General features: G+C 45.7%; 2 protein-coding genes across 14 annotated transcripts in view; one reads left to right on the top strand and one right to left on the bottom strand.

The window, feature by feature from the left end:
- The window catches only part of RAVER2 (ribonucleoprotein, PTB binding 2), a 40,805-nt gene extending 28,716 nt beyond the window's left edge, over positions 1 to 12,089 (top strand). For 2 of the 11 annotated variants that reach the window (XM_065673134.1, XM_065673123.1), the window contains exons 7-14: positions 829 to 933; positions 1,106 to 1,217; positions 2,365 to 2,594; positions 4,696 to 4,807; positions 5,149 to 5,294; positions 7,055 to 7,144; positions 7,759 to 7,887; positions 8,437 to 11,343. In XM_065673134.1, the coding sequence (XP_065529206.1) occupies positions 829 to 933; positions 1,106 to 1,217; positions 2,365 to 2,594; positions 4,696 to 4,807; positions 5,149 to 5,294; positions 7,055 to 7,144; positions 7,759 to 7,887; positions 8,437 to 8,613 (1,101 nt within the window). In that variant the 3' untranslated portion in view covers positions 8,614 to 11,343. The other 9 variants (XM_065673127.1, XM_065673128.1, XM_065673126.1 and 6 more) reach the window with 9 other exon arrangements.
- Positions 12,090 to 13,742: 1,653 nt separating this feature from the next.
- Positions 13,743 to 26,026, bottom strand: part of JAK1 (Janus kinase 1) — a 66,394-nt gene continuing 54,110 nt past the window's right edge. For all 3 annotated transcript variants that reach the window (XM_065673121.1, XM_065673119.1, XM_065673122.1), the window contains 12 exons: positions 25,769 to 25,856; positions 25,125 to 25,252; positions 24,549 to 24,684; positions 23,779 to 23,930; positions 22,563 to 22,713; positions 21,757 to 21,851; positions 21,387 to 21,579; positions 20,492 to 20,616; positions 19,994 to 20,166; positions 16,615 to 16,732; positions 16,160 to 16,270; positions 13,743 to 15,415 (listed from right to left, as the gene is read on the bottom strand). In XM_065673121.1, coding sequence (XP_065529193.1) covers positions 15,314 to 15,415; positions 16,160 to 16,270; positions 16,615 to 16,732; positions 19,994 to 20,166; positions 20,492 to 20,616; positions 21,387 to 21,579; positions 21,757 to 21,851; positions 22,563 to 22,713; positions 23,779 to 23,930; positions 24,549 to 24,684; positions 25,125 to 25,252; positions 25,769 to 25,856 — 1,572 coding nt within the window. In that variant the 3' untranslated portion in view covers positions 13,743 to 15,313. The remainder of the gene's footprint in view (positions 15,416 to 16,159; positions 16,271 to 16,614; positions 16,733 to 19,993; positions 20,167 to 20,491; positions 20,617 to 21,386; positions 21,580 to 21,756; positions 21,852 to 22,562; positions 22,714 to 23,778; positions 23,931 to 24,548; positions 24,685 to 25,124; positions 25,253 to 25,768; positions 25,857 to 26,026) is intronic.

Raw genomic sequence — 26,026 nt, 5'->3', positions numbered from 1 at the left:
ATCATAACATGGTTTTGTGATCCAGAGCACATAATGCTGAATATACCAGTAGCAGAGTCTGAGCGTGGTACCCCAAGTTGGTGATGAAGTGGCTCAGTTTTGGTGACAAACTGATCCAGAATGCTTTTGAATGAAAATAGTAATATTTTATAGACTTAACAATTTGTAGGCACTGTGATTTATAAGCTTTTTAATGGTTCTGGAATAGAATTTCATATAGATGGTTGCCACTAAAAAGGGGGAAAAACATACCTGGGTATTTCTCTTTGAAAGCAAATGTACTGCTTGGTAACTGTAAAGCAAAGGCTCAGAGTCCCCTGCCAGTTGCAGCTGGGTCCTGTAAGGTGTATAGATGTTTGGTGAGGATTAGGTATTAGAATTGCAGTGTGAGGCACAATGCAAATGTTAACAAACAGTGAAGCCCTAATTCATAGAGCTCATAATCCCTGAAGTCCCTGTGTCTCATCTTTCTTACTGGCATTGTAGGTAACTCCCCTATCTAGTCTGTCTGCAGAGGCTTCAAACACATTCACTTTTTCCTGTTGGGTTGGACACAGTCTGGATTGTATTTGGAGTATAATTGATGCTTTAATAGCCATCAGAAAGCATAGTTGTGGTTGTGAGGTGAAAAAAGGGTTAATAGGAAGGGAAGTTAAAAGAATTTGAAACAACTTTCTATGAAAGAGGCAAAGGAAGAAACAGTTATTTTCCTTTGCTGCATTAACTCAGAAACTGATTTAAACTTCTTTAAGCAGTATCATCTGAGAATGTTTCTAGAATACACTGTTTCCCATGAGTGCCACCTAACACTTCTTTTAATAATTCCAGAGTTCACTTCTGGGGAGTGCATCTAACTTACTGCTGCAGAGCCCTGCTCAGATACCACTGCCACAGCAGCAGCTGATGAAGATGGAAAACATTCAGGCTAATAGTGTAAGGTCATCCCTTCAACTTCTTTGGGCATCCTTATAACTGCTCAAATAACTAATGTTTTTTTCATATAATTTAACAGTTTAGTGTATCTGAAAGGATTAACTGAATGTGAGTTGTAAGAAACAGCTACAGATAGTTTTAATCATTGACAGTTTTCTGTTCTTCCTCATAGAAACCGGGTTTGCTGGGAGAACCTCCAACAATGCTCCTACAGACAGTACTGGGACTAGGGGTAATGCCATCAGTGAGTTCAGGCCTGGGAACCCGTGGAGAAGCTCTGAAGTGTAAATGACATTTTCTTTCCTATCAGATCGGTAGAAATGCTCAGCTTGAAGTGATGCACCTTACTTTCCCCTTCTGTAGTAAAAGCAATAATATGTTTGAACCTTATCTAGTGAGGTAGGCAGGGAGCTGGGCAATAACACGGTTTATAGCTGTGTAGTTAAGCAAGGTAACAAGTTTTATATCTATATAAACAACTGTAACCTGCTGGTTTGAGCAGGAAGCAAACTTGAAATACCTTGCCTTGTTTCCTGGCTTCTCTCATCTCTTTGTCAGGGAACGAGGAGTACACTGTGGCACTGGTTGAACATTTACAGGTTGTTAAATATTCAATTACTATAATTTTTAGTACTCTTGGAATGTGTTTGTATGTAGGACTGCAGTTTTGGGGGTTACTGTTTCAAAGCAGATAAATCTGAGTAGCTGAAGAGGCACCACAAATAGTGGTGGTAGGGGGTTTTTGCATTCCTTTCATTAAGGATTAGAGCTTTAACATCCAGTCTGTGATGGATGTCAGTTTTGAATGGAAATTCCTGTGCCAGGGGTGCCCTTGATTTTTATGAGGAAAGATCAGTTGTGATACTGCTGAGTGCATCTTTTGTTGTTTCCCCCACTGAGAGCCACACATTCTTGCAGTTCTACATGTGGGCTGAGTAATGGTAGTAACCAGAAGCAAGGAAAAGCTTGCAGAGGGCAGGATGGTGAGGAAACAAACACTGAATGCCTGGATTTCAATTTTGGAGAATAGTTTCTAGCTCTTTTGTTTGTCAAATTAATTTTACTAATGCCAGTTGGGGTGGAGTTTTCCCCCTCTATTCCAATGCAGGATCCTCTACGATGTTGTTCACAGGTTCTTTAAAAGCAACAGGAAACACTTAAGTAACTTACTGTCATAGTGCATGTTTAGGAAAGTCCGAGTTTTCTTCTATTCTATTAGTTTTAGATAGAGTTGTTTGCTCCTGATGGGAAAAGAATAAAAGCTATCATCAGAATGTAGTGTGCTGGGACAGCTGTAAACCAGATTTCCCAATGTTTTTCTCATCACTTAGTAAACCCCACAAACAAAATGTACTGATAAATCTTGTCAGACAGAAAAGTTTCTCCATTTATGGTTGACTGCAGCATCTAATCTGACTCCAATTCCAACAGCAGCAGCAACAGCAGGGATGGGCATGCTGCCATTCTTCCCGAATCAGCACATTGTTGGACAAGCTATGGCAGGGCAAAATAATGCTCCAGATAAACCAGCGCCTACCGAAGCGGTTGTCTCGGGATCACAGCCCTATCATCAGACCTTAACAAATCTTTCTGCGGGAGCTTTGAGGGCTGGCCATGCCAAACAACAAAATCAACTAAAAAGTACTGATGCAAATTTGGGGGTAAGGAGCATTGAACACAAATATTTCCTGGTTTTGACTTGTGTTTGGATTTTCTCTTTCTGGTTTTCGCAAACTGAAGAGTTAACTGCAACTGCTTGGGGTAGCTCTTCACTATAAAATTAGCCAGATCACAGGATCATTCATGAGACATTTTAAGGTCATTTCAGTTATAAATAATAGGGAGAGAATAATAACGCTCTTTGGTGGTCCAAATGAATTAACAAAAGAATCTTTACAATGCTGGAGGGGGTTTTTCTCATGTGTATCCCTCATAGCATTTGATGATGAAATTATCTCGAGGGCAATGTCTCTTTTATAGTCTGAAAATTGAACTTGTGTTTGAATTTCATGACTAATTGGGATCAGTTGTGGTGGTATGGAGGGCCTTTGGGTTTCCAGGTGGTGTCTATTTATATATGTGTATATATACATATGTGTATGTAAATTTTCCCCTTAGCCATAGCTGATGTGCTCTTAGTCTGCATCAGTTCTAATGTTTATTCACTTGAAGGCAGCAAATGGAGGATGATGGGATGGGATTGAAGTCAAACCAGAATGGACTATTTTTCTAAGAAGCTTTTTCCTGTCATTAGGAAATTTACTTTTTTTATATAACATACATAAATACTTTGACATTTAGGAGGAAACACGATCTTCATTCAGATCAGACCTTTTTCCTTACATACTTCTCTGAAGCGCCTGAAGTGATTAGATTATATGCAATATTGGTGTCTGCCTTGGTTAGACAGCTTGGACAGCTTTGGTCCTACTTCAGAAAGGACACTTTGCATTTTATATATATACCCATATATATATAGATACGCATGGATGAAATATGCAGGGTGTTTGTGTATACACATATAAAGTCAGTTTTATTTCAGCATTTTGTTTAGTTAAAAGAAGCCATTGGAAGTCGAGATAATTCATTTATTTCTATGACTATTGTTTATTAGAAAAAGTTCTTTTTTAAAATCCTGGTAGATGTTTTAATTGTTTCGTTTCTGCATCAGTAGACAGAAGGTCCAGTTTGCAAACTTCCCTTCCTTGACAAGACAGGCACAGTCTGTGCTGACAGCAAAGGGTCACACTGAAATGCCTGCTTTTGCATCCAGATGAAGGATTTCAGCACTCTGTTGAAGCTTTTAGTTTTTAAAGACTGGCCTCACTGTCTTTAAAGAGTTGGTGATGAATACTATTTCACTGAAAGCAGTATTAATTCGTTAAAATAATGAGGTTTCTTTCCTTAATGGGCTTTGAAAAAATGAGCAGATGTAGAGTAGAATACTATATAAACAGCTTTGAGCTAAGTATTGCAGACAAGCTATGTAACTGCTATAGCTACTTCATCCTTACTTCTGGTATTTGTTTTAACATAAAGTAATTAAGTATGGGTTTATAAACGATCAGTAAGATGAGTTACAATAGATCACATACAGGGTCGTCTCTCCAGGGTTCATTTTTCATGGAACCCCAGACTGGTTTGTGTTGGAAGGGACCTTAAAGCTCATCATCCAGTTCCAACCCCTGCCACGGGCAGGGACACCTTCCACTAGAGCAGCTTGCTCCAAGCCCCTGTGTCCAACCTGGCCTTGAACACTGCCAGGGATGGGGCAGCCACAGCTTCTCTGGGCACCCTGTGCCAGCGCCTCAGCACCCTCACAGGGAAGAGCTTCTGCCTAAGATCTAGCCTGAATCTTCCCTGTTTCAGTCTGAAACCCATTGCCCCTTGTTGTATCATTACAGTCCCTGATGAAGAGTCCTCTGGGTGAGAAGAGTTGCTTTTGTCTTGGCCATGTTCTTAATGCTAACTCGCTCCATCTGGAGTCATTATGGTCATTATTATTCCTTTGCTTGAATATAAAAGGTTTTCTTTTGTATGTTTGTTTGAATATCCTTTAATAGCTTGCAGTCTAAAGAGAAACATGCCTCCAAAATTATTTGGCCAGAAGAAAGCCCAGGCAGCATGTCAGATAACTGTCCCCACTATTTATTTTCAGTTTTCCTGTTAAGTTTCTTAGGGCCAAGGGTATTTCAGAATCATCCTTACATCTGACAGATGGGGTGTGACTCTAATGCAGTGACCTGCCCAATTGTTTTGCAGACTCCCTTGAAAAAACAGACTTCACTACTAGGAGACCCACCAAAAGAAATCCGTCTTAGTACCAACCCTTACTTGAACTTGGCAAGTGTGTTGCCTGGTATGTGTCTTCCAGGTAAGCAAACATTTTGTGGGTTTAGTTGAAAGTTTCCCTGCCCAAAGTGTGGCAAATGGTTATTCTGTTTGCAGATAATTCCAGCGACCACATTTCTCTTTAAGGAGATCTTGTCTGTCTGAAAACCTCAGTGTAATCTATCCTCATAGTTATTTTATTTGGGTAAATTTTTAGTGTTAATGAATTTAGTGATGTAGACAAGCTTCTAGAAAGCCTTTCAGTTATTAGTAGCACTGATTAATTTTGAGCACAACCTAATCTGAAGTAACAAATCTCTGGTTTAATCCCAGCACATTGCTAAACAGTTTATACAAACCATGTATTCTTTGTGTTACAAACAGCAATTGCCAGCAAAGCCTCTAGTCCACCACAGCAGACTGGGCTTTCAAACAACCTCGTGGATGCTGCTGTGTCTCAGGGAACTACATCACAACATGCAATGGAAAACTATTTGAATTACTCTCAGCAGCATGGGGAATACACACAGGTGAGTTGGTTTGATGCAGCCTCCTGAAACTTGGTTTATCACTGGGAGCTCTGGTAGCAGGGTTTTTGGCAGGGAGCTGCTCAGAGATCCCTCCCTGAGCTGCTCATTGTTTTTCTCTTTGTACTGTTAATGCACTTCTTGTTTTTCTCTGTGTACTCTTAATGCATTTCTTGGCACACATGTGGTCTGATAGCCCTGCATGCAGTTAAACAGCACTGCCCGACATCATCAACCACTCTTGAGCCGTTCTTAGGCTTTCCTACAACCAGAGCCCACTGTCTTGCTCAGATTGAACCTTGTCGGTCTTCCTCACTTTATCTCTTTCAGTGTACAGAACAGATTTAGCACAAAGTACACCTAATGCCAGTCAAAAAAAAGCCTTAATATATTCCCTGCTTCAGTATCATAACCATAGATAGATTGCTTCTTGGGAGCCTGAATTCATTGCAGTTGGCTGAAAAATGACTTAGAACTTTTGGCTTGGCTTTTGTCTGTCTTCTGAAGTATTTTTTCTCTTTCCCTTCCCAAGGAGTTTTAAAGTCTTCCTGAACTTTGGCTGGATGCCAGAGAAGAGTGTGTTCTGTCTACCAGAAGTTCCTGTATAGCTTGGGGAATTTCTCACTATCAGACAGCTGGCTTCACTGTGTTATATACCCTGTTTGGTGATCAGAGCATGGCTATTAGTGTGGAGGGCTGCCCTTGTCGGGGCGGGGGGTGTTGCAGCACTGAGAGCAAGTAGCTGGGTTTCCCAGACATTGGGACACTGTGAAATACCATTTCCATAGTTTCATTATGACTGGTCTGTGTAGAAATACAATTATATACAAATCAAATTGGAGAGCAGGATCATAGTGATCTGTATAAAATCTGTGCTGAGACACCCAGCCTGGCTCTGCTGTATGTCTCCTCCTGCCCTGATCTCTCCTCCCATGGCAGGGAGGCAGAAACAAGCTTTGTGCTCTCCTCTTCGCTCCTGGCAGGGAAAGCTGTGTTGCTCCCAAACTCCTGAGGTGGAGCAGGGCTGCTATGGGAGTCATTGGGTCTGGAGGATGGAAAGTGGGGCCATGGGTGGGAACAGGGGTTGTTTTGTATTAGGAGGGTCTCAGCCTGATCAAGAGAGGTTCACTGCAGCAGGGAACTGTGCCAGGGGCCAGACCCATCTTCTCATCAGATCAGACCTGGTGTATGTCTGGTGACCGATCTGATGACAGTTGTGGCTTAGAGAAGCACGAGATATGTCCTATGAGCCATTGTGCGTTGTATTTCATATAAGCACTAATGTAGTCTTCACTAGTTTGTTTAAATCTGATTATTGGCTTTAAATATATTTTGATATCTCCTGGAGGTAGTTCCTAACCCCAAATCCTTAAATACTATCCCCCAAATCAGTAGTATTGTAGTATAAGTGTTATTAATGTTATCTTTAGTAACGTGAAAGTCTCAGATGATGTCACTGAGGTGCAGAGGTGTCACAGTCACTACTCAGCTGCATTTTTGTACTGCCTGTTCCTTCCACGTGACAGAAACTGCATTGTATTTGTGTCTGCTGCCAAGGCAGTGATACCTCGTGTATCTTCTAAGCACTTACGTAGTTTAAATGTTTGGTTTGAGCATTATCACTGGTGTTAAGCATGTTCTGATGCTTCTTGGAGAGCTTTGCCTTTTATTCTTTCTCATGTCCTGCGAAGCCATTGGAATTGCTTTCATTTAAAGTCATCTTAGTAGACAGCTAATGGGAAGAGGTTTTCTCCTCCTTATAGGAGGCTGTTCAGCAGTGGTATCAGCATTATGCTCAGGCATATAACCCTACCCAGGCAAGAGTTGATGAATTTGAAAATGAAGCCTCTGAGGTGAGAAATGATTCTATTTTCTTCCTGTCTCCATTGGCTGTTTCACCCATCAGCTGCAAGGCTGCTTTTGGACTCTGGACACATGCTTTGGTTGTTGATAGTGGCTGCTGCTGCCATTGGTACTGCAGGAATAAGGGGCTAGAGAGTGTGGGATGGATGGCACTGCATGGTCATGGTCACCTTCTGCAGGGCAGCCCTGCACGGTTTCCTCCAGGATTCATAATCACACTTCCGATTGTACCTGCCAGGAATACCCCTCTCTAAAATCGCACAATCCAGAGTTATCTGTTACAGGTCAGGAACGTTAGTTCCCAGTGAGTGGCTGCAGTATTGTTCTCACCAAGGCCATTACATGGCCCAGTGTGTCTGTGACTGATGAGAAGCACACTTTGATATATTAAGGAATTGTGTAAACCATGCCCAGATTCATGATCTTGCTCCATAAATTGCTGCATGCCTGAGCTGCTGTGAACTACACGCTCCTTTTAGCAACTGAGTATGACTCAGATGTTTTCATACCTGCTGAGTGCTCATTATTATACCAAGTAAAAATGAATTCTTAAACCTTTTCTCTTTCACCTTCTGGATGGTCATGGATCCCGTTCTGCATTTAGGATTCTACAGGTGGATCTTACCCAGACTACAGTCCCTGCTTGCAGGTCATGCCTGCACTTTACAGTGGAACCCAGGGATCATATCAGCCAGGCAGCTTGCAGCTTCCTCCACAAACCACATTCAATAAGGTGAGAGGAGAGATGGGGCAGGGCTGCTGCAGATGCAGCTGCTGGTAGAGGTGCTGCTTGTTTGTCTTGTGCTGCCACCGAGTGGACTTTGGACCCACGACAAGCCAAGGCAGAGCTTTTCCACTGCATCCATCCTCCTCAGGATCCCGAGTGGCTCAGGATCACATGCAGTTCCTGGTGGATGTGATATATTAAAGCAGTGGTTGGGCAGAGTGTGCCAGCACCAGGACCTCTTGGAGCCCTCCAGCACTCTGGAGATCAGTGCTCTGCACTGCCCACAAGCACCAAACCCCAAAGCAAAGAAAGGCAAGGTGTTACTGAACAAACATGTTGGAAGGATAGTCTAGTTGAAGGTGTCCCTGCCCTTGGCATGGGGATAGGAACTAGATGGTCTTTAAGGTCTCTTCCAACCCGAACCACTCTAGGATTCTATGGTCTGTGAAGGTGGATGTGCAAAAATGCCTTGAAGGAGGCACATTAAGCAGGAAGTGAACAAAGGAGGAGGTAGTTCATACCGGGTTTAGATGATTCTTTTTGCCTTGCATGCAGATGGTTTGCAGTGAGTGCCACTGGGATAAAACCTCTGAAGTGGAGTATAGCAAGTCAAGGCAGTGTCCAGGTACCAACAGCCTCCACTCTGTAATACTCTTAACTGGATCTTGGGAGGAAAACCATTTAAAATGGCTTTCATTTGAAATCATAACAGACTTCAGCCAGACTCATTGAGTGAAGCTGTTTCTGTCTGTAGCACCTTGTAGACCCTTAAGTTTTCATCAATAAAAGTTGTGAGAAGGATGGGGAAATGCTGTGGAGCAGTGAGGACCAGCTTACAGGAGGCTGGAGTCTGGACTAAGAGGAGGCTGGTTAAACACAGGGTGAGACAGTGGGGATTAAAACTTTATTCAGTCTGAACAAAGGACTTCTCATTTCCTGAGTGCTTCAGAAGTCCTGAGGAATTCCTACCCCATGCTGTAAGTAAATCACGTTGCTCCTGGATGGGAGAGACCTTAAAAGCTGGATTATCATCTGGTTTGGAGTAGCTGCAGCAGATATGCCCAACAAGCTGCTGCCTTCCTGATCCAGCCCCAGCCATGAGACCCATGATGATCTCTTTGAGGACACTGACCTGGCTCTCCAGACTCTGAGGCAGCTCGTTGCCCTGTGCACCGTGTCTGGGCACACCAAGAGACTGAAGCAACAATCGTAGCAGGGAGAGCTCAGGGGCCCAGCCTCCTGCCTGTCTCTGTCGTGACAGTAAATCCCTTTGGCGCATAGAGGTTAGTAGCTGGATTCAGCACATGATGTTCTGGCATTCAGAAACTCACATCTCAGACTTGGCATGAGATTCCTGGTTTTGGAGGAGATTTAGGAGCACACAACTGTAGCAAACCGTGGTTCCTAGACAGGAGACAAGGCCTGGCCAGAGCTGGTTTTGGCTTTAAAGATGGTCAAGGCCTGAACACGTTGCGATGGGCTGTGAAATCTCTTGCTCTTTGCAGCAGAAAGAGCTTTCAGGTTCCCAACATCTCTGATATGACTGGAAATTAGTGGAATTGTGACAAGAGGAGATGGTCTGTGCTTTGAGCTGACTGAACCCTTCAGTTCATCCTCAGTCTAAAGAGGAAGGTTTGCGTATGGAGGTGATGCTGAGCAGTTGCTCAGGAGGTTGTCTTGATGCCACAGATGCCATAGAAGGCAGGAGAGCAGCTGGTCCCTTGGCACAGTGAAACACAGAATCATTCCTGGAAGCAGGAGATAAATCCCAGTGCAGGGGGCACACAGGCTGGTCTCCATGAGGCTCAGTGTTGGCTCAGTGTGTGCTCACATGTGCATGTGCTTGCTTTAACCCTGCAACCTGTTTTCCCCCTGCTGCTGTGGGCTGGGGTTTGGAGGTCAGAAGGAGCATGGTTGGAGGCTGTATGAAGCATGCGGTGGTGATGCTGCGCTCTGCTACATGAGCCAGGACACGTGGAGGGTCACAGTGCACGTGTGACAGCCCCATGGCTCTTAGAAGTGCAGGAGAGAGGATGGGAGGAAGCTAAAAGTCTCTCCTTAAGCAGGTTCCTATTTATGATAATGACAAGTGCATCCTAAAATGAACTTGGACTTAGCAGAGGGTAATTTGATTTGTGACTTTGAATTAGCAAGGGATGCTTCTAGGAAAGGCAAGGAAGGGTTTGGCTCAGGGACATTTGGTCAGCTCAGCTGTTCCTTTGATTAAGGAAATAGTGTCCCAGCTTGGCAAATGTGTTAAGGTCTCTAAAATACACCAGCATGAACCAGAATCCCACAGCTTCTGATCTAGGAGCCAGACTTAAGCCAGGACACGCAGCGTGGCTGAGCAGGTTGTGGTGAGCTCAGGTTCAGGTGATTGATTGCTATGGGGTGGATGTTCAGTGGTGTCCAAGTGACTGTTCAAGCCATTTGGTAATTAAATTAATGACACACTGGAGAAAGGGAAGTGGCACAGGGTGCCCAGAGAAGCTGTGGCTGCCCCATCCCTGGCAGTGCTCAAGGCCAGGTTGGACTCAGGGGCTTGGAGCAAGCTGCTCTACTGTAAGGTGTCCTTGCCCATGGCAGGGGTTGGGACTGGGTGAGCTTTAAGGTCCCTTCCAACCTAAATCATTCTGTGATTGTATGATTCTATGAAGTGAATAAGTCCTTGATTAGGGTGATTGATAGGCTCTAATGTGGATGTGCAACTTCTAGTGCTGCAGGTGTGTGCATGGTGCAACATCCTGCTCTGATGGACCCTAGAGGGGCCCTGAGCCTGAGCCTTGCATACCCTAAGGAGCACTTGGCAGTGGGGTTCCCTGCACCCTCACCAGAAACCCTGCTCTGGGACCCTCTGTGCTTCCTGTGTATCAGAGGCACGCATTTTAATTGAAGCTTTGATTAAAGAATCACTCCTGCTCTCTCTTTCACCTCGGTACCACGTGTAAGCTCACGTCTGCAAGTGGCACATGGTTACTCTTAATCCACAACACAAACCCACTCTGGCTGGCTGGATAGCAAGCCCTGCAGCTCCTGACTTGCTGTGATAGCATGCCAGGACAGTTTAACCCTTTCAGCTCTCCGAGAGAAAAGAGGGATGAAAGGTGGCAATGCTGGTGCCTTATATGAAGGGATGGTGGTGCCTGGAGCAGCAGGGTGATGATCAGCACGGCTGTTAACACATATTCTTTTCAAACACACACTGTGGAGTGGGGCTGCCTGCCCCAGCCAGCCCTTTGCCCTCACAAAAATGCATGTTCAGTGGGGCACCAGTGCATTTACCATTGGGTTTTGCTAGGAAAAGGGCACAAACACTGACTCATGAGCTGTGTATAGCTGGACCTTAACGCCGAAGGAGTCGGGCCTTTGGAGTCAGTTCCTGGCTCCCAGTCCTTGATAATTCCCAGGCTGGAGCGTTATTTATTGACACCCTTTGCTCTGGCTCATGTGTCACTTGTTTCCTTGTCCTCAGGTGGCTCCAGCAAGAAGTGAGAAGCGAGGCTCCTCGTACCTGCTGTCCCCCCCCGAGCCCAGCCCTGTGGAGTACCTTGCCCAGCAGACTCAGGGCTCCGCAGTGCGTTACGCTGAATCCTCGCTGAAGAAGAAGCGCGTCTATTGACACCGCCATCACCACTCCTGCTCCAGGGTGTGAGGGCAGGTTCTCGTACCTCTGCTATTTATTGCTGCCTTAACTTCAGACAAGTAATTCTTCTTTCTGTGTGGGTTAGAAGTATCCCAAGAGGAACACCCTCTGTAACGGGCGTGCCTGCCGAGGAAGCGGTACATATGGCGACGAGGTGAGCCGGGCCTCCGGAGTCAGACTTGCCTTCTGAAGGGAGGGGATGAAGTCTCCTTTGTCATCTGCCACTGACAGCCACAGTGGGCTGAGGCTGACAGCACTGAGGAACTGGGTGAGTGTGGGGAGCTTCCCAGCTGAAAGCAATACAAGTCCTGAGGAGGGATTGCTGAGCCTTCCTCTTCTCCTCAGACCCAAGGGAGTTAAAAGATGAAGTCTTGATAGTAATTTTTTCTTATTTTTTTAACTGAAATTGTGGGGTTTTTTCAGTCTTACTTTTTCCAGGATTAAGAGTTCTGCATTTACAGCCTTTAAATTTTTACTATATTTCCTCTTAATCCTGGAATGGAGATATACCAAATGTATTACCAGAGCCTCTGTGATGTTTTCAATAAATGTTTGTTAAAAGTAAGATGCTACACTGTGTGCTGCCTTGCAAGAGGAAAGTCAGCTGGGATATGTGATACTTGGGCCATGCAGTAACCTTTATGTGCTTTTAGGCCAAGAATCCACCCACTTTTCATTTGCAGTCATTTGCAGGTTGTCAATGCAGCTGTGTAAAGCGGTACATATGGTGACGCACTGGCCTCCTTCAGTGGGTAAGGCAGGTAACGGAGGGGACAAAAATCAGCTGCCTCTTGTCCTTTTTGTGGCTTCTTCTGGATCTGAATGCTTCAGCTGGAGCAGAAGCAACACCACCATACCCCTCAGATGATGGGTTAATCCTGCCTTCCTGCTCCTTAGTGTATTTATTCATTTTGCCAGGCATGCTTACCTTTTGAAACTTGCTGTGCTCCAAAGCCTGCTAGCACAGAGCAGCCTGGCTCTGGGTTTCACTCCATACATAACTACCTTTTGCATGTAGTAGTCCCAACTAGAGGAAACAATATTTACTCACTCACCTGTTGCAGGGGTGCAGTACAGCCTTGCACCCATGCACTGTGAACCACAACACCCTGAGTATCCAGGCTGCCTCTGCCCATCTCCCCAGCTTGAGTATATTTATCTTTTCTTTTTATAGTTAAAGACTTTGTATTTTTAGCTTATTCATTGACCAACTTAGAGCAGAGTCTCTCTTTGCTGCTGTTCATCCTTGTAGCTGAAGACTTAGAACTCCTTACTTTTGAAATCAATGTTTTTGACAGATCAGTTATGAGCTAATGCTCTGTGACAGCCCTGGGAATCCTGCTGCAGATCCGTTTGGACTCAAGTCACTGAGCACTGAGGCCACAGCCCAGGTCCTTCTTAATCTTGCTGTAGGTAAAACTGAAGCCATATTTGTGATACTCAAAAAGCAACAAAAAGGTCTTAACTTCTGCCTTTCAATCTTTGTAATATGATCAGGATGCATATTGAACATAGATTTAGTTTTTACTTGGTTTAAGGCCACATTGGACAGGGCTTGGAGCAAGCTCCTCTAGTGGAAGGTATCCCTGCCCATGGCAGGGGTTGGAACTGGAGGAGCTTTAAGGTCCCTTCCCACCCAAAAACCTCTCAGCAGCTGTGCTGGATGCCCAGCACCCAGCAGTGCAGGTTCCAGGGGTGTTCCTAGGATTCTACAGCATGTGTTGATCAATGCACTTGTACTGGTTTGTTCCAACTGTTTGTATATGCAGATTTTTCAACTTACTATGCTTCTCAGTGGAAATAAATTGTTGGTACACAGTTAAAATGGATTTCTGTGGGAGGAAACCAGCTCTGTCCTACCTTTAAAGTAACCACTTAATGTGGGGAAAGGGTGATTTGAAGTCAACACATTCTGATGCACTGGAAAACCTTATTTTGGCTTTTCAATACCTAAAGGGGCCAACAAGAAACTCTTGGAGAGGGGCTCCAGACAAGGGCCTGTAGGGACAGGCCAAGGGGAATGGCTTTAACCTGACAGAGGGGAGATTGAGATGAGCTCTTTGAGCAGCTTCCCATGGAAGGTTCTGGGGGAGGCTGGAACTCAACAGTCTTTAAGGTCCCTTCCAGGCCCAATCCTTCTGGGATTCTGTGATCCCCAGGGAAGTGAAGTTAGATTTAAAAACCTTTCTTTAATTTCTGATTTAAAAAGATGGGCACATGGAGAAAAAGAAAATTTATTCATTGGATTTGTTTGTATAAAGAGTAACAAAGCGCTGACAGATTGAAATCAGGGCCATAAGGGACATACATACAGAAAAACAGGTAATACTGTAAAAATAAATCTGACCTCCTTGCAGCTCATAATTACAATTATATATATATATATACACATATATATATATATAAAGACATCTTTCTGTATGGCCAGAACTCTCCCTTCAAAGCATTTTCAAAACCTGGGAGAACATGAGTGCCCAGGTTCTAGACCACAGGGCAGCAAAAGGCTTCCCGTTCAAGCACTGTTCCTTGAAGCCTGCTGGCTTCTCCAAGCCAAGCACCATTCCACACTTCACCTGCTGCTGGGTTCAATGCTCAGTCTGGTCCTGACACTACAGTGGTGGTGGTGGTGGTCCCAGTCTGGCCCTGCTGGCTTCTCTTTGGTTCCTTAATCCTGCCATGAGCGTGGTTTGAGTCCAGAAGCCAGCCTAACAAAAGGTCAGTCACCATCTCAGGCCAAATGAAGGGCTTTAGAGAAGATCAGCAGAAATGACTGATACAACATGCTGGCCAAAGAAACCACTGACCAAAACCTTACATGCAATGTGCGCAGCACTGCTGGTCACAAAAAGGCTGTTCCACATGCTCCAGGTCTTCTGCTCCTTGTCCCAGGTGCTCAGTCCTCGCTTTTAGCTATCTCTTCATGGTTAGGGGAGCTCTCCCCCTGCAGTCTGTACATGGATTCCTATCCTTTTCCATTCCCAAAGTATGTAATTAAGTTCACAGCGCCAGAGCTCACTTGCGGTGCCGGCTGAGAAGCGTTTGTAGGTTTAATGGCTACATAACCAGTGGAAACTTCAGCAGGTAGAAATGGATCATGTGGGAGGAGAAAAGCAAATGCATTCATCCAGAAATGGGGTTTCTCACTGAAATGGGACACTTTACATGTTGAGCCGTGCTTTTGGGGGTTGCTTTTTGGACCATCACCACAGTCAAGTAGTTATTTCTTCACTACGTGAATTGCTCAGAACTGCAGATGGGGTAAGACCAGCACGTTCGTCTTCTCTGGATTTTTATGCTCGATTTGGGTTTCTGTGACGAAAACTGAAGTGCACATGAAGGCTATTTGGCAAACTTCTTTTAAACCTCAAAACCCCATGAAAACTAACATACTGCATTAAATCCTCTTATGTCTACTTACATAGTTCAGGTCTTCAAGGACCACACGTGCCCAGCAGACTTGTTGCAATGCCACAGGTAGCACACAGAACATTTTCGGACATCACGGTAGTTCACATTGTGGCAAGACCATAATGGGCTAAAGCTAAAACTGCCTCGCACTAACAGCAGCAAGAAGAGTTGAAGCTATTGTTTCTGCCATACCTGTTAATTCACTTGATCCAACTGTTGACTAAAATTCAAAAGGAAAACTATTGGAAAAAGGCTCCTTTAAAACACATTAGCACAGTCAGAGTACAAATTACAGTAGTTATAAAAAAAACAATGAGAGGTTTTGGGCATTTCTGTGTTGACATACATTGAAGGTACTGACAGGATATACAAAACAATGAATTACATTTTACTCATAATGGTTTCAAATCCTTGGATCAGATTGTGAAAGGTCGTCCGTTCGTCGTGCTTGAAGATCCAGCACTTCCTCATCAGCTGGTCCACCTAACGACAACAAGAGGCGTTTGTAAAGGAGGAGTGAAGCATCCCAACCCAAATCACTCTGTGATTCTCTGGTTGAAATGAATCTAAGTTACTAACCCTGGACATGGGCTTTGTTACCTGGACAGAGCGTTTGGGAACAAACATTTTCCCCAAAGATGTTAAAAAGGCAACAGATAGGATTAAAAGGGCAGGCTGGACACAGGCTCTTGGAGCAAGCTGCTCTAGTGGAAGGTGTCCCTGCCCATGGCAGGGGTTGGAGCTGGGTGAGCTTTAAGGTCCCTTCAACACAAACCAGGCTGGGATTCCGATTTGTTTTTTCCAGTAAATGTAATGGAGCAGATTCTCACTGCTAAGGAATGAACAGTGACAGAAACATGCCTTGGATTTTGGTCAGAAATAATACATGTTATTAGTGGGGGGTTCTTCATTGAAGTAAAGGTGTATGTTTGACAGTGCAAGCAATCGATGCAGTGGTAGTGCTGACAGCTTGAACCATGGTGTTGCTCAGTCTGGGTTCTGCACACTCAGGAAATGCGTATTTCAAAAATCAGAAGGATTCTGAATGCATTTTACATGAATCCAGACACTAAAGCAAAGTCCTTTATCCCTCTGAAGGGATGTCCCAAACTTGGGAACATCAGCATCAGAAAAACCCCAGAAATGCCTTTTTAGCAGGTTTTCCTACTAGGATTTGGTGCTAAAGGGCGGGCACCAATACAACAAACACACAGGTACAGCCATTACCTCTTCCGGGCAGCTGGGTGGCCGTGGCAAACGCTTCTCCTCGTGCAAGACCCGCACCAGCCGCGCCACCGTCATCTGCCCCTGCGTGGGGCCGATCATTTTCAGGAACTCCTGTGGAAAGAGCTGTGTCAGCCTCTCATCCCCCACCCTGCACTAATGCAGGGAATTCCAGCTTGGCATCAAGGTGGGATTTGCATCCCAAAGTGAAAACGAACGGTAGGTGCTTATTGCAGAGACAGCACATGCCAGATACTCGCAGTAGAAAATAGTAACGCTTAAATACAGCTTCCTCAGCAGGATGTGCAGTCACAACTTGCCTCCATACAGGCTCTTTAGTGAAAGACAGCCATAAGGGCTGCTTTCATCAGAGATTCATCCACTTCTTGTTCCCCAAAATAAAATATATATAATATCTGGTTAAAGCTACTTGAGCAGCCATTTCCCCAACCACTTACTGCCATGGGGCTGGACTCCGAGTCACAGTAGGTAAGAAGCTCGTACAGTGTCACCCCAAATGACCAGACATCCGAGGCGATGTAGAACTTACTCTGAAGCAAGCATTCTGGAGCATACCTATGGACACAGCACAACAATGTTAATCTCACATATGCACCACCCATCTGCATTTAAAGTGAACTAAAGAGACATGTTCTGCGTTTGGAGACCCTTGCACATAAATTCATGTGTCCATAGGACTTGAGATGCCACAGAAGTAGTAAATGAGGGACAACTGTTACACAATGAGTCGCTGTGAAACTAAAGCAGACTAAATAATGGGAATTAAGGTTTTAAGTGCAGGAAGAAATAAATGGCACAGAGCAGGTAAGTAAGTGTAGTCTGCCAGGTGCCTTCTACTTCCTCTGCTATTGGACCTTCATTTATTTTCCTTGCTCTGTTGTGTATTTCAGTCTCTTACCAGAGGAATTAGAGATGTGTGCACATCTACGGGGGTATGATATAATAGGCATCACAGAAACATGGTGGGATGGCTCCTATGACTGAAATGTTGGAATGGAAGGTTACAGGCTCTTTAGAAAAGACAGGCCCGGCAGGCAGGGAGGGAGAGTTGCCCTTTATGTTAGGGATAGGCTGGAAAGTATGGAACTCTGTCTGGGGGCAGGTGAGCAGTTTACAGAGAGTTTGTGGGTCAGGGTTAAAGGGAAAGCAGCCGAGGGAGACATTACTGTGGGGATCTGTTACAGGCCGCCTGATCAAGGAGAACCTGTGGATGAAGCACTCTACAGACAGATAGAAAAAGCCTCACGCTCGCAGGCCCTTGTCCTCATGGGGGATTTCAACCACCCTGACATCTGTTGGAACGATGGCACTGCACGGCACAAGCCATCCAGGAGGTTCCTCGATTGTGTGGAAGACAACTTCCTTCTGCAGGTAATAGAGGAGCCAACAAGGAGAGGTGCCATGCTTGACCTTGTGCTCACCAACAGGGAAGGGCTTGTTGAGAATGTGGTGCTCCAGGGCAGCCTTGGATGCAGCGATCACGAGATGGTTGAATTTGAGATCCCCAGGACAGTGAGAAGAGTGTGTAGCAAGCTCACTGCCCTGGACTTCAACAGAGCAGACTTTGGCCTCTTCAGGAGCCTGCTTAGTAAGGTTCCATGGGATATAGCCCTGGAGGGTAGGGGGGCCCAAGACTCTGGGTTGATATTCAAGGATCACCTGCTACAAGCTCAGGAGTGTTGCATCCCAACTAGAAGGAAGTGCAGCAGGAGGGCCAGGAGACCTCCTTGGATGGATAAGGAGCTGCTGAGGAAAATTCAAAGGCAAAAAGAGGCTTATAAAAAGTGGAAGCAAGGACAAGCGGCCTGGGTAGAGTACAGGGATGTTGTCCGGGAAGCTAGGGACCAGGTTAGGAAGGCTAAGGCCCAGTTAGAATTAAACCTAGCCAGGGATGTTAAGGATAACAGGAAGGGATTCTACAGGTACGTAGCAAACAAAAAACAGACTAGGGACAACATAGGCCCCCTGAGGAAGCTCTCGGGAAGAACTGGCTATGCAGGATTTGGAGAAGGCTGAGGTTCTGAATGACTTCTTCACCTCGGTCTTCACTGGCAAAGGCTCTGACTGCACCACCCAGGTCTTAGAAGGCAGATGCAGGGACTGTGAGAATGAAGACCTTGGGCCCACTGTAGGAGAGGATCTGGTTCGAGACCATCTTAAAAATCTGAACGCACACAAGTCCGTGGGACCGGATGGAATCCATCCGCGGGTCCTGAAGGAGCTGGCGAATGAAGCTGCAGCCACTGGCCATCCTATTTGAAAAATCATGGCAGTCAGGTGAAGTTCCCGACGACTGGAAAAAGGGAAATATAACCCCCATTTTCAAGAAGGGGAAAATGGAAGACCCGGGGAATTACAGACCAGTCTCACCTCTGTGCCTGGTAAAATCTTGGAGCACATTCTCCTGGACAACATGCTAAGGCACATGAAAAACAACAACGTGCTTGGTGACAGCCAGCATGGCTTCACTAAGGGGAAATCCTGCCTGACCAATCTGGTGGCCTTCTATGATGGGGCAACAGAATTGATGGACAAGGGTAAAGCAGTTGATGTCATCTACCTGGACTTGTGCAAAGCGTTTGACACTGTCCCACACGACATCCTTCTCTCTAAATTGGAGAGATATCAATTTGATGGATGGACCACTCGGTGGATAAAGAACTGGCTGGATGACCGCACACAAAGAGTTGTGGTCAATGGCTCGATGTCCGGCTGGAGACCGGTAACGAGTGGTGTCCCTCAGGGATCGGTGTTGGGACCGGTCTTGTTTAACATCTTCATCGCTGACATGGACAGTGGGATTGAGTGCGCCCTCAGCAAGTTTCCCGATGACACCAAGCTGTGTGGTCCGGTTGATACGCTGGAGGGAAGGGATGCCATCCAGAGGGACCTTGACACGCTTGTGAGGTGGGCTGATGCCAACCTTATGAAGTTCAACCACGACAAGTGCAGGGTCCTACACCTGGGTCAGAGCAATCCCAGGCACAGCTACAGATTGGGCAAAGAAGAGATTCAGAGCGGCCCTGCAGAGAAGGACTTGGGGGTGCTGGTCGATGAGAAAATGAACATGAGCCGGCTGCAGTGTGCGCTCGCAGCCCAGAAACCAACCGTATCCTGGGCTGCATCAAAAGGAGCGTGACCAGCAGGGCGAAGGAGGTGATCCTGCCCCTCTACTCTGCTCTTGTGAGACCTCACCTGGAGCACTGTGTGCAGTTCTGGTGTCCTCAACATAAAAGGGACATGGAACTGCTGGAACAAGTCCAGAGGAGGCCACAAGGATGATCAGGGGACTGGAGCACCTCCCGTATGAAGACAGGCTGAGGAAGTTGGGGCTGTTCAGCCTGGAGAAGAGAAGGCTGCGTGGGGACCTCATAGCAGCCTTCCAGTACCTGAAGGGTGCCTATAGGGATGCTGGGGAGGGACTCTTCATCAGGGACTGTAGTGACAGGACAAGGGGTAATGGGTTAAAACTTAAACAAGGGAAGTTTAGATTGGATATAAGGAGGAAATTCTTTCCTGTTAGGGTGGTGAGGCACTGGAATCAGTTGCCCAGGGAGGTTGTGAGAGCTCCATCCCTGGCAGTGTTCAAGGCCAGGTTGGATGAAGCCTTGTGTGAGATGGTTTAGTGTGAGGTGTCCCTGCCTATGGCAGGGGGGTTGGAACTAGATGATCTTGAGGTCCTTTCCAATCCTAACTATTCTATGATTCTATAAAACAAGAAAACTCTTCAGGACACCTAAAAGCCAAAGTCTGCAGGAGCAGATGAGTTACTGCACTGCACAGTCTGCTTAAAGGAAATGAGTTACAAGTTACTACCAAAAGACAGGGCTGTCGAGGTCGTCTTTGACTGTGTAGTACTCCTTGTCTGTCTCAATGGCTTTGGTGAGACCGAAGTCCCCAATCTTCACTCTGTTCTCACTTTCAACAAGAACGTTTCTTGCTGCCAAGTCACGGTGCACGTACTGACGGGAGCCCAGGTAGTCCATTCCCTAAGAGAAGAAAACCTTTTACACTACTTGCTCCAACTCACATCGCTTTCTCCAGCTTCCCCTTCGCAGCAGCAGGTCTTTGTGTGCTGCCAAAACTGGCAGCTTCTGCCTACACTTCTCACTGCCCAGCCCCACCATTAGCCACAAACCCATCTTCTTATCATAAACTTTCAGGCAAGGGGACCTGGTAACACAGGAGGGACTGCTTCAGGATCCAGGCCCTTGGGACAAAGGAAGAAGAAAGATTTTGTTCGCTGAGCAAGGCTCTCCTCCCCTTCACTACTCGAGCAGAAGAGCTTCAGGAAGGCTCTGGTGCCAGGCTCACCTTGCAGATCTGAACCGCGTATCGGAGAAGCTGTTTGAGATTGATTTTGTTCTTGTTCCGTGGCAGATACTCCTTCAGACTCCCAGAAGGAAGAAATTCCATGATGAGTTTAATCCCACTTCCACCTAACAACAGAGCGAGTGTTTAACATTGCCCTTCTCACACCATTAACAGGTAGCATTTTTAACGGTTTCATGTAAGCATGGCCACACTATGGGCTAAATCCCAGTGACAGTCCCTGCACAACCCAGTAGAGAATCTATTCAGGCAGGACAGTTACTGAACTTCAAACTTCCTTCAATTTTTTAATACTGGCTTAGAACAATCACTACTGAAAAGCAAAACTATAAAACAAGAGAGCTCTCTTCTATGAATACTGGATGCTTCCAACACTGACCTTTGGGTTTAAGGGGTGATGACCCAGCTGTGATGGTCACCTCACTCGTGAACAGGCCCCATCACCCTGCCCAGGTGCTCATTTTTGTATGGATTTGGTGAGAACATCAACCACGTTCACATCCAGGTTTGCTCAGCACAGATATGGGCAGGAGCAGGGCTTCAGAGATAAGCTCTGGGGACATTGGAACAAGTTGCCCAGAGAAGCTGCCCCCCATCCCTGGCAGTGCTCAAGGCCAGGTGGGACACAGGGGCTTGGAGCAAGCTGCTCCAGTGGAAGGGGTCCCTGCCCGTGGCAGGGGGTTGGAGCTGGATGAGATTTGAGCTCCCTTCCAACCCAAACCAGGCTGAGATTCTATGGTAAATTGCTGCTTTTTCCATAAAGAAAATGACCCAAACACCTAAGATTGAGCTAAGACTGTTCTACTTTTTAAAATGCTTCATTTTTAAAGGACAACCCTTTTAGTGTGCACTTTTAATATTCACCATGAAGACTTACCATCTTCTGTGCAAATTCCCTTATATTTGACAATGTTCTCATGATAAAGATTCCTCAAGATCTCTATTTCCTTCTTGAGATCAGCGATGTGATTCCCTCCGCTCTCTGGCTTTAGGGATTTAACTGCCACTTGCTCCCCTGTGTTGTCACCTTCTGGGTCGTATCTGCAGAGTTCCACCTTGCCAAAGTGGCCCTGATTGTAAAAGAAAGAAGGGAGAGTGTTACTTAACACAGCACTTGCTAACCACAGTGTTACTGACATGCTATTTTGGGCATTTATGACTCCCATCTTCCTGTTGTGACACAGAAAGCACACACAGCTGTGTGTACACAACATGTATCCATGTTCTGCTCCTGACATTCCTCTTACCTCTCCCAAATCACGGATTCTTTTCAAGAATCTCTTCTCAAAGACAGTGGGATCCACCTCTGTAAAGGGCTTCTTCTCTGAGACAATATCAGGATCTAAGGGTGGGAAAAAAGTCTCAGGTCAGACAGATTCCTGCCAGGACATCTTGGACACTTCAAGGCATCCTTGCTTACTGCCAGTGAGCTGTTCTTAGTGTGTCTATCCCTGCTGTCACAACTTCCCTTACTTAAAGCCTGCCTCCTGTTTGACAGGGAATTCCTTCCACTTGTACACGCCAGTCTGTCACCTGCTCATCTTCCCCCTTGCCTAGTGGGTTGCTTGCTGGCTCTCCTTCCAGACATCCCGCCTTCCCTTGGTGTACTTCCCACCCTCTAGTAGTTACTCAGCTTCCATGATTATATATTACTAGATACGGGAGGCAAAATTATGCCCTTTATTGACTGACTGCTAGTTGCCTTGTAGGAGCTACAGCAGAAGACAAGCCAGGAATCAGAGCTATCTGAGCCCTGTGGAGGTCTCATGGAGCTCTGAGATTGGAAATAAAGCTGTTGTATGAAATATGAACCATCAAATGAGCCAGCAGTAATACCAACACCACTGCAGCCACACATACAGCATGAATTAAACACTCACATCCCACTTGCACTCATCTGCACAAAGGGTTACTTCCATTTCTGCAGGGACACCACACTCCTGGCATCAATACAACCAAACACACAGGAGAATGCTCCTAGAGGGTCCTGACTTGGCCAAATAAAGCAGCCATTCTTATCCCTCCCTGCTGTGGACCAAAGCCAAGGCCTTACTTTGTTCCTCCAGCTTGTTGATGTCTCTCATGATTGCTCTGAAGAAGGGTCTCTGATGGGGGTCATAGTTCATGCACTGCTTCATCAGGTCAGCCAGCTCTTTGCATGATGGTGTTGCCAATACAAAATGCCCCTCGTAGAACCTCTCCTTCTGTAAGGTGCAAAGGGAAACTCCTGCTTGAATTTCACCTTTTAACTTAATACACCCCTGTTCTACAGCAGAAAACGTGACCATTGGGTCCTTAACTCACTGTGGACTTCTACTTTGACAAGGAACTCATCCTCTTCAGCAGTAACTAAACCATCTCCTACCCACAGAGAATAATTATTGTGCTGAATCTGGTGTAGCTTGGAGCAACCACTTGAAACACATGGAAAGTTCTACAGCACTCTGAAGATTTCACCTTTCAGAAGTGATTTTTCCTCCAGGTTTGCCACGTTATTTATGCACAGGGACAAATGGCTGAGTGGAAATGCTCACCAGGGAAACACCACAACACTGGCTACTCTTCACAGCCCCTGAAAAGGTACCAGCTTCGGGCAGATGGGATGAGGACAGACTTTTCTAAGCTCTGCCTTCCACATGCAGGAAGGGGACTGCACCCAGGGCAGTTTCTTTCAGCCACCTCCTGTAGTGACTCAAGGACTCAGTCATTTCCTTCAGATGAGCAGCAGCTGCTTTGCTCCATGCCCTTCCCAGCACAGCAACACTTCAAGAGAGAAAAAGCATCTTTGGAACATATGCTGAGGGACTCCAGCAGTGCTGAACAGACACTGCAGCAGGGAGGCAGGATGAGGCTTATTTAATGTCTGTTAGATTTCAGAGAGAATAATGGTGTCCCACAGGAGACTAGTTCTGAACCAACGTCCAAAAGACACAAGCAAGAACAGAACCACCTAACTGCTTGTAAGCAGAACCTCCATCACTCTGTAACCGGACACAGTGGTTAGGAAAGGGCAAATGTGAGAGCAGCAGCAGTTCTGTTTAACTGAGAATGCTCAACAAGGTCCGGTTGAAGCAATAATGAGCAATTTCTGTAGTAAGGACAAGAATTCCTGCTGCAACCTGTGGCAGTTGATACAAATCAGCCCCTTACCAAGTCCAGCTGAGCTGGTTTGCCTGCAAGGAGAAAGCGATTCAAGTTGGGTATGGAAACTGCAGTGCTAAAGAGGATGTATCGGAGATGTGAAGGTAGGGTTATGTACACAGTTTTACCTCTGCTAACGTCTTGTCTTTCAGTGGGATTTCTCCATTATAGCAGATTTCCCACAGTGTTGTACCAAAACTCCACTTATCTGCTGCAACACTTAGATTTTTGGAATCTTCAACGCATTCGGGTGCAATCCAAGGGATTCGCTCGACGCATTCTGAGACCAAACACAGAATCAATGCGTTCTGGAGTTAGTATCAAGGGACTCAATAAACAGCCTTCTAACTCAGTTATTCTGGTCTAACACCCACTTAACTAAGCTAAACTAAAGCTGCACTATTTGTCCACCTTCAGGGAAATCTTCTTTCCCAAATCCCTGTTCTCTGAAGGGTGTTCCTGTACATTTTACAAGCTCATGCCTTGAGCCATCCAGAAACTGAGATTCCTTCTGCATTATCTCACTTGACTTAACATGACTTTTTTAAGAGAAAGGAATAAAACAAGCACCCACCATCAGCAACATTCTCTCATTTATTTACTTTTCAGATTTGTGAAAGCTGGCTACTTCTATACTAGAACCAGTTCTAGCTGGTATAAATGGTATATATATACTCTAAGGAAAAAGTGAGGGTGCTGAGGCGCTGCCCCATCCCTGGCAGTGTTCAAGGCCAGGTTGGACACAGGGGTTTGGAGCAAGCTGCTCTAGTGGAAAGTGTCCCTGCCTGTGGCGGGGGGTTGGAACTGGATGAGCTTTAATGTCCCTTTCAACACAAACCAGTAAGTTCTTCCTTTCCCCTTCCCCACCAAAGAAAGCAATCCAATTCCTGTACCATACCTTGTCTGGTCAGCACAGTTATTGGTATTCCTGGGTCACTCAGCTTTATGAAGGGACCATATTCAGTGTCAATTCCCTCTCTTGCCAATAGGATGTTTTTAGTACACACATTTCCATGTACCAAATCTTTATCCTCCTGTGGGAAGGAAGGAAAAGAACAGTGAGTGCAGTTCTCAATGTTCTGCAAGTGTTCTGACATACCCACAACATAGGGGAGCACTGAAAACCACTCCAAGCTGAAATGTAAAAAAAACCGCTTGGAAGAAATTATCCTAGAGAAAAACAGGGAAAGGGGGAATAGGGAAATGTACTGTTCACTCTTAGGCACCATAATACTTCTTTTCCACAAAGAGCATCACTGCAGGCACATGGCCTGCTGATAAAAAGGAGCTTATCACCTCCTGTGAGACTCTTTTCTCCTTATTTAAAGCAACAATATGAATACAAAAGGAATATCTCATACATTGTACAGTCCCACTTGAGAAAGCAAATTCCTTAGTTACTAATGCACATGGAACCTCAGTAGCATCAGGTTGTAGCAGCTACATGCAATGCTTCTGTCAAGAGGTTTCTTACCAAGTAGCTCAATGCGCTTGCAAGTTGTTTGGCAACTTTGAACTTCCAAGGAGTTGTCAGAACTTCACTTTTCCGATGCATGAACAGATCCAGAGGCCCAAATTCAACAAACTCTTCAACCATGATGTCTATGAAATCAGGAACATAGAGTCAGAACTGCAGTAACCAGTGTCTGGAGTGATCTAATGGCCTGTTACCATCTTCCCCTCTCCCCAAGGCACGATGGTTATGGAATGTCTTTACTTCACCTTCCCCAAAGGCAATTTCAGTGTTCAGAGTCCAAATTAAAAGGCTGAGTGGCTTTATGGAGTAAATGGGCAGCAAACCTGAAACAAAGCATTTCAAAGCCCACAGGGCAAAGCCTTCCCAAGTAAGCCAGAAGGCTGGTTTGTATGGACGCTGCTACTATCACTCTGGCATTCCAATCTCAAGAAGTGAGCCCATAAGGCACTTATTCAAAGACAGCATTGGATGAGGAAACTTGTTAGTAGAAAGGACTCTGCAGCCGCCTTGTGTTTCTGATTTCACTTCTGTCTGCACGGAGAATTGAGGCAGCAACTGCTACCTCCATCTCCCCCATGCCAGCACTGAACTGAATGGTGCCCAGTCCCTGCCAAGCCTGCAGAGACGTTCCCAAAACTCACTTTCAACATCACGGACGCAGACTCCATGGAGGAGGACAATGTGCTTGTGAGACACCTGCCTCATCATGCTCGCTGTCTCAAAGAATGCCTGTTGGGAAGCGAAAGAGGTCAGCCATGAAACTGCTGGTCATTGCCACACTCATCCAAGTGCTTAACAACTGCAAGCATCAAGGAACAAAACCATCTGCAGAATCACTGTGTTTTTCTAGGAACAGCAATGGTGGGGATATGCTTATGGCCTGCACGCGTGCAGGCTGA

The sequence above is a fragment of the Lathamus discolor genome, chromosome 3 (assembly GCF_037157495.1).
Source record: "Lathamus discolor isolate bLatDis1 chromosome 3, bLatDis1.hap1, whole genome shotgun sequence".
NCBI classification, from domain to species: domain Eukaryota; kingdom Metazoa; phylum Chordata; class Aves; order Psittaciformes; family Psittacidae; genus Lathamus; species Lathamus discolor.
This window is presented reverse-complemented; position numbering and strand designations above follow the sequence as displayed.